Here is a 7,732-nt window from a genome sequence, read left to right as displayed (position 1 = left end):
GTGCAGGGTTTTTCCTGCACTTTAACCAAACAGGTTTGGCCTCGTACCAAATGGAATTCACCAGGACTGTGGTTTAAAAAACAAAACTGTTTGGCCAGTTCTTATTTTTTAAAAGCTGGTTTTAAGTTACTGAGTTTAAAGTACTTCTTTATCAAATGGCCAAAAATAACAGAACAATGCACAGACTTCTGTCAGATAACAGACTTTTATGCTTCCTCTCTGTGCTGATCAGTGCTTACGTGTTGTAGGGAAAATCCCAGAATTAGGTCCTGGTACTTTATATCGGAGCCTTTCCCTGCTCACACAGGCATGATCACACTGTGTGCTTTAAAGGCTTTGCCCCCGTATTTGACAGAAATTTGTGCATTCACTTATTTTCAGTAAATCCTGCCTAACAAAACGGGATAAATCATTTTATAGCCACGCTGGTGACTTCCCCTGCTTGGGTAGTCTAAAATGTTTTATTTTGAAACCGCTTATAAAGTTCAAGGTCAGTGGAGCCCACTCCAACTGTCAGAGGGCAGGCGGCGCTGGCCAGTACAGAGAGAAAGTTCATTTAAAATCACCAAATAGCCTAATATCCTTCACGAGCACACAGAGAACATTGAAAACCTGAACCTGAGATCCTCTTGGTGTGTGATGGCAGTGCTCCCTACTGTAACAATAAAGATGATGGTAAAAGTATATCTGGTTACTAAGAGCTGAAAACCTTATTTTAGGGGAGGAAAAAACAATCAGTATTTTTTTTTTTTTTAATCATGTTTGATTGTTAATCTAAGCATGCAGTTTTTGGTTATTTATGAGTGAAAACCTGGTGTGGATGCTACCAGAAAAAGTCCTTTGAAAACACCACCTTTTTTTTCCCCAAACACAAAAGTAGACCACCTCTCTGATCCATCACGTTGGCACTGAAAACTTCCAAAGCACCAATTGAACTTAAAGCTGTGATTTTAATAACGTTTTAATGTTTGTGCCCTTGTTAGTTACAAACCAGGAAACTCGTGATTCTCACTAACCAGTGTTTGTTTTTCCTCTGCTGTCCTAAAATTCCTATAAAATCTAGTAGTTTTTAAAATGTAGCCGTCTCCTATCAGAGTGAGGCCTCATCTCTGCACTCAGGTGGCACCACGGTTCATGCTGACCAAATCATCATGTACAATATAAAGTATAATTAAGCAGAAATGAAGAAACAGAGCATTAAAGGGAACCCGCAAACTTGATGGATATGAGTGGGAAGCAGGATGCGGAGTCACTTGGCGCCCCCACCAGGAGGGGGCAGCATCGTGCTGAAGAGGTCAGCTGCAGTGAACGTGCGCGTCTTTATGTTCTGACCCCCCCCCAAAAAAATAAAAAAATAAAAAGAAGAAGAGCAAAAGATGCCCTGTTATTTCCAGCACTGGCAGGAGATGGTACCACCATGTCCCGCGCTGTTGTGAATTAAAACCACTTAAAAGGGAAAGGAACTAATCACGTTAATGTGCCAGGAAGCTGAGACCCTGGATTCTCCACCCTCATCACCACAGTGAAACGCCGGGTCCTCCTCCTCACACCCACGCTGGGCAGCACTGTGAATAGTCTGCACGGAGTTGCTGGAAAAGTTTTCGAAACCAGCAGAAGATTTTGTGTTTGCAGAAGTTTTGGTCAGACAGGGGGAGGCTGCATCTTTGGAGACGCCGTTTGAAGCCAAGTGCGCATTTTTTGCGCTTTGTTATTACCTTGAAGGACTCGGGCTACATGGATTCGTCTCTCGAGTTTTCCAGTTCTTTGGGTAGTGTTTCCTCACTGCTAACCCGCTGTCGAACATTTAAGGTGCTTGTGATTGGAGACTCCGGGGTGGGTAAAACCTGCCTCACCCACCGACTGTGCGCCGGGGAGTTTCCCTGCAGATCGGAGGCTACCATCGGCGTGGACTTCCGCGAAAGAGTGCTTGAAATCGATGGAGAGAAAATCAAGGTAAATGGTGACTATCCATCCACCACTAAAAAGCTAGCATTAATGAACCCAGTTGGAGATTTGCCCTAATAAGGGTTCTGAACGACAACTTTTACGCATAGCTAAAACTCTTATTTTGAAAATCCCCAAACAATTAAGTAACTTTTTGGTTTGTTGAAGTTTTGGAAATAATTTCTGTGAGTTCATTTGTTTGTTTGTTTTTCAAATTACCCTCATGATAAAAGGAAAAACAGATAAGCACGTGTGAGCCGGGCTTCGATTCCTCGTGTTTATGTGTTGTTAAAACGTTTTTATCTCCTGATGTTCTCAGGATCGCTGTTAATTAAGTGTCTACACTGCAGTGTGGCTCTGCTGCATTAACACACACTTATTTGTCCCAGACTGAACAACTGAAAAATTCTCTGGATGGCAGAAAATCAGCAGACCCGCTTGTGTTTGCAGACCCGTGTCAGCCTCTAAATCACTGCGAGCTTCCACAGCCACAAAAACACACATTAGATTTTTAGGCTGTAGTTAGGATGTGGAGAAAGTTTGTTTGTTTTTGTTGAAATGAAAATCGAATCCGGTATTAACTAAAATTGTGAGTCTCAGTTGGTCTTTTGAAATGACCACATGATAGAGGAAGTGTGTCTGAGTGGTGACACAGGATTTGTAACCTTGGGTTATTTTTTCCCTTTTGCTTAGCGGTGCATTTAGTTACCAGTGTCTGACACAGTTTAACAACAGCCCAGGATCTTAAACCGTAAGTTCGTGATCAAGTTAGTCGACAGAAGTTTTTTAGGTCCATCCAGTGCAGTCAAACCGTAAAATGGACATTCTTTCTAATGACCAGCGGGTGGCGACTCCTAAGATTCAATTGAACTGAATTTCAGTGATAATGAAAACCAGATAATCGGGATGAATCATTTATGTTTTAGTAATGTTTCTATAAGCAGCTCCAAAATAATTCAGAAGTGTTTCAGAGCTTTAGAGGCAGCTACTGCAGGTCCTGCCTCAAGCAGGTCTGTTCAGACTCCCAGCTCTATGGTAACAAGTAAAGACTAGATCCTGGTGGTGTGGGTAGTAAGCATATTTTAAATGTTGCTTTCCGGGTTTCAGAGCATAGATCTAATTACCAAAAAATACTCAACTTCTGTACATGAGTGGCTCGTAAAGTGGTGCCAAAGTTTCTGCAAAATAATTTTTTAGAAATATTAAAATTGTGCTGTAGCGTTAGAAAGCATATATCCGCACAGGATGCCAACATATATTCCTCAAATTCACAATGTCAGTGGGTCACTAGAAAAACTCAGATATGATTTTGACACATTGTGTCAGATATTTATCAAAAAGTTTCAGGAAGTAAACACTTTCATATAGTTTATAAGAATATGCTTTAACGCCACCTGCTAATGCTGATTTGATCCAACAGTATTGTTCCTGGGATGCTTGCTTCTGTTTAAGGGGTCACTGGGATCAGGAGTGGCCAGAGTCCTCACCCCAAACTGACTCACTGACTGAGGCTAATGTGCTAACAACTGAATCAAAAAAGATTAGAAGATAAAAATATCACTGAACTCAAAATGTAATTTGGCATACATCAGGTCTAAAGTCTGATATCACCACTGCTTAGGTTGCTGATGAAGCATCCATCTACTTTCATGTCACTGGGTCCAGGTCTTTGCGGCAGGAGTTTAAGCAGAGATGTCCAGAACTCGTTCACCTCCTTCCGCTCCTCTAGGTAGACCCTGACGTGCTTTTGAGCAATCCAAGAAGCAGAATCTCTCCATCGCGTCCTGGATCTCCTACAGTTCGACATGCCTGAAATACCTTGTGTAGCAGTTGGGAGGCATCTGGAGGCGCCCCTGTAGAAACTGAGCTCCTCGCCCTGTCTCTAAGAGAAAACCAGCACTCCTCAGAGTGTCACTAACCACTCCTTATCGGTTATAGGTGTGGGCAAGAATATATTGACTGGTAAATTGACTGTAGCCAGATTGAGAAGGTCTGGTCCACAGGCCACGTCTAACCTTTGGGCCCTGTTTGGTTTTGTCCGTTTGCAGCTCAGCCGCCATCTTGGTCTGAATCCAGACAGTTATTTGAAGCCCCTAAATGACTGAATGGGAAGACAACACATGCACACAGGTTTGCACCGTTATGGCTGCGTCCCACAGGAGAACCGAACAAACAGCATGTTTTGTTTCCGGTTTAAAACTCTCGAAGAGCTGCGCATCCAATAAGCCCCAATAAGTTACATTAATAAAGTCACCACCATCTTTACTAAGATCACATGTAGAGGCGTGCAGTGCAATGGGATGATTGGCTAATGCATTTCCTGTTTCAGTTGTTGATTGGCTTTTAAAGGCCAAGGCCACCAACTTTGGCATTTCAGAGCTCCTCCACAGATTTCTGTTCGGGATTGTTTTTGGGTGCCATGTCTCCTGGTCTGCGTGCCCCTCTGTCAAGTTTCTTCCCTATTTTTGCATTAATGTAGTTATTTTTAATGTCTTTTCTGCAGACATGAGGACTGTATTTCTGAGGGGTCGGGGGGGTCTGTTTTGAAACTTTGAATAAACTTTGACAAAGCCTTGAAGAGAAATCGTTGGTTTAAAAAAAAACAAAAAAAAAACAGGATCGGCTTGTTTATTCCTTCTTTTGGTTCCCTCTCAGAAATGACTCATTGTATGTCACTGAGTTTAACGAATATCAACACTTCCTCACTGTTCCTTCCGTCCTTTTCCTCGTGCTTGTGCCAGCACCAGCCTTCAAGAAGAATGAGCCTCTCACTTTCTTTCCTTTCTTACTTCCCCTCCTCACCATCAGCTCCAGCTGTGGGACACAGCCGGACAGGAGCGCTTTCGTAAATCCATGGTGCAACACTACTACCGTAATGTCCACGCGGTGCTCTTCATTTATGATGTCACCTCTCCTGCCAGCTTTAGCGGCCTGACTTCCTGGGTAGAAGAATGCCGGCAGCACTCCCTCGGCCAGGACATACCCAGGTACCTGCATCACTTCTCTGTGTGCAAAAGTGTTTGTTTAACTTGGACCAGACTCTTTGACCTTTCATTTCCTCGTCTCCTCTCAGATTCCTGGTGGGGAATAAGAGCGACCTCCGTGACCCCAAAAAGACTGACAGCCAGGTGAGCCAGGAGCGGGCAATGAGCTTTTCCAAAGCCCACGGCATGATCTTCTTTGAGACATCCGCCAAGGATCCTCCAAAGAAAGGCACGAGCGGACAGCAAGGTAGCAGGCAGGCACTGTATCAGCAGGATAATGTGGAGGACATCGTCACTGCTGTTAGCCTCAAGCTGAAGAGACAGAAGAAACTTCCGACAGCGAATTCCCTGGCGTACAGCGGCTCCTTTAAACTCGCTAACAAGAAGAAGGCCGAGAAGGAGCCGATGACCTGCTGCTGAGAGCGAGGAGGACGAGGACATGCCAATCCAGTCACTCTCACACAGAACTTAATATTTAAACTCTTAAAAATGCAAAACGTGCCACTCAGAAATTTAGTGTATATTTGTGATCTCAGTGTTTACAAAAGCTGCAAAATAAAATACTGTGAATGTAAACATGCAAGTGAGCTTTCGATGCAGTGACGCTGTTTGTTTTCAGCGTGTGTGGTCTCACTGGCTGAGCTCAGGGTTTTCTCATTTCCCTGTTTTGTGCCTCCTTGTCTCCTCTTTCCTTCTTGTATCTCAGTGCCTACAGTGCATCTCGAGGAGAGAGGAGGCTTTGCAGGAGGAGCTATGAGTGAGGAAGCACAGGTGTGTAATCTCCATCTGTGACGTATGCACAAATACGCAAACCACGGCAGGATGAGGACTCTATAAAAAGGTGTTTTATTTCTGTTTTTAAGATGAATAAAATAATAAAAATGCATGATATTCACACATTGTTGTGACATTGTGCCCACTCTGCAAGTTGATTTAAAGCTAGAGAGATAATTTATCAGGAACTCTGATACACTCGTGTAACAGATCGCGAACTATAACGGTCTGCTTTCCCACATCACGTTTAATTCATGTAAAACAACAGCTCAGAAACAGGGCTGCGATTTACCAACATGGAGTAAATAGTCATGAAAATTTTGAGCCATTACTGTGGATTTAGAAAGTGTCAGGCGATTACTTCTCACACATAAATACAACGTAATGCAATCGTCTACGAGCAGCTCAACTTTCACAGAATTTAACAGAAAATCCTGTAACCCAGAGCAGCAGCGCACTCAACTCCAAATGCTAAACTCCTACCTGGCACGAGTCACATTAAACTTGCAGCTTCCTCAGCTGCTGTTATTCACTGACTCAGACTGAATGTGCACCCAGGAACTGATACCACAGATCATTAAAGCAAGGTACATAGATCTGAGAATGAGCTCTTAAAAACGCAGTTTACCCTAAAATTACAAATTCATATATCTTGATATGTGTGCTATTTATCTGTATCAATCAGGGATGTAAACAGAGAACCAGCCAGTCAAAGGGTCCAGTCAAGAAAATGTGAAAATTGCAAAGCAGGAGGTCAACAGTTTTTGATTTTTACTTATATTCTTGTTGGTCTAACAGCATAGTGTAGTACACCAAAGTAAGCAAAAGATTAACTATTAAATCTGTTCCTTGTTCACCACAGAATTTCGTTCTTTTTCTTTTTTAAAGTGGGTCCATAAGAAATTTTCTGTAAATTAAAAAAAGAATTCAGGTTTTAATTATATGACCAAGTCCAGTTAATGAGCTTTTGTGTATTTATTACTCAAAGTGTAAACCCAAGGAGCGGTGCAGGTGTGTTTATTTGAGGCAGTACTGTGGTGTCAGTGGCCAAACTGGGCTGTAAGTTTGACACCGCTGGTCTGGATGCTCTTTCTGTGAGTTTCCTCGTTTTGGAAATGTCAGCTGCAAAGATGTGAGCCGTCCCTGGGATGTGATGGCACCAAAATATAACTCCAGGCTTTTGGAAAAACTGACTCTGTTACTCAAATGAACAAACTTAGTGTGATTGTGCAACATCTTTTCTTCCTACTGTCACACCCACCAACCCTGGCACTGTGCCTCCATCTACCATAATGAGTCATCGTGTCATTTGGTTCAATAATATTCAAAAGAAAGCAAACATCTCGGCTTCTGATTTCTCCAGTGCTTAAAAACTTTGAGTCAAGTCATCCTGTGCCAGGGGTCACAGAGTGAAATTTACTCAGTTAAAATTTACTCAAATAGTTCCAATGAGATGAGAAGAAGAAGGAGGCGTGAAAGCATTTGGACACTTTACTGGAAAAACAAAGGCATTAAACGTGGCGGTTTTTGCCTTTCCTCTGAATCTGTGATTTGTGGTAAACATGTACAGACTCACTGAATGTGGAAAATAATACGTATTTTTCTCAAGACATTTCAGGCTGTTTATAAACAGATGCTTCATTAAATGTTTTCAGAATATACTTCTTTATTACAGAAAGGTCAAATTAATTTTTATTGTTTTATCTAAACTGCTCTTTTCTGATAGATTAGATTAGTTAGAGGTTCTGGGGTAAAACGTCTTAAATGTAATCTTGTGGTGAGCTGGTCCTTTTCTCTGGAGGATAAAACATATTTAACACATATGTGATTCACTATATGAGCTGGTGCTGTTTTGATACATCACCATCTCATCCTGGCTGCCCGCGGACTCGGCAGCAGTCACGCTCAGGTCTTGTGCATGATGTGGGCGTTGGAAAAGTGCATCACATGTGGTTTCACGACTTTGTGTCTAATCGATGATTCAGAGCTTGTCACATGATTAAAGTCGAACGACCAGACTTCTGCAGATC

The 7,732-nt window shown here is 42.4% G+C and overlaps 1 protein-coding gene across 1 annotated transcript; it reads left to right on the top strand.

The window, feature by feature from the left end:
* Window positions 1-1,377: 1,377 nt before the first annotated feature.
* LOC146384878 (ras-related protein Rab-33B-like) lies at window positions 1,378-7,278 on the top strand. Its single transcript, XM_084930314.1, has 3 exons — window positions 1,378-1,953; window positions 4,753-4,931; window positions 5,018-7,278. The coding sequence occupies exons 1-3, from the start codon at window positions 1,735-1,737 to the stop codon at window positions 5,346-5,348; spliced, it is 729 nt and encodes a 242-aa protein (XP_084786440.1). The 5' UTR covers window positions 1,378-1,734; the 3' UTR covers window positions 5,349-7,278.
* The last annotated feature ends 454 nt before the right edge of the window (window positions 7,279-7,732 follow it).

Source organism: Perissodus microlepis, chromosome 6 (genome assembly GCF_051167445.1).
Source record: "Perissodus microlepis isolate ML-2025 ecotype Zambia chromosome 6, ASM5116744v1, whole genome shotgun sequence".
NCBI lineage: Eukaryota > Metazoa > Chordata > Actinopteri > Cichliformes > Cichlidae > Perissodus > Perissodus microlepis.
The sequence above is the reverse complement of the archived record's forward strand: the minus strand, read 5'-3'. Positions and strand labels throughout refer to the sequence as shown.

Coding starts and splice junctions, on each gene's coding strand:
- LOC146384878 (XM_084930314.1), top strand. CDS start 1,735: ATGGATTCGTCTCTCGAGTTTTCCAGTTCTTTGGGTAGTGTTTCCTCA. Junction 1,954..4,752: donor TCGATGGAGAGAAAATCAAG/GTAAATGGTGAC, acceptor CCTCACCATCAG/CTCCAGCTGTGGGACACAGC. Junction 4,932..5,017: donor CTCGGCCAGGACATACCCAG/GTACCTGCATCA, acceptor GTCTCCTCTCAG/ATTCCTGGTGGGGAATAAGA.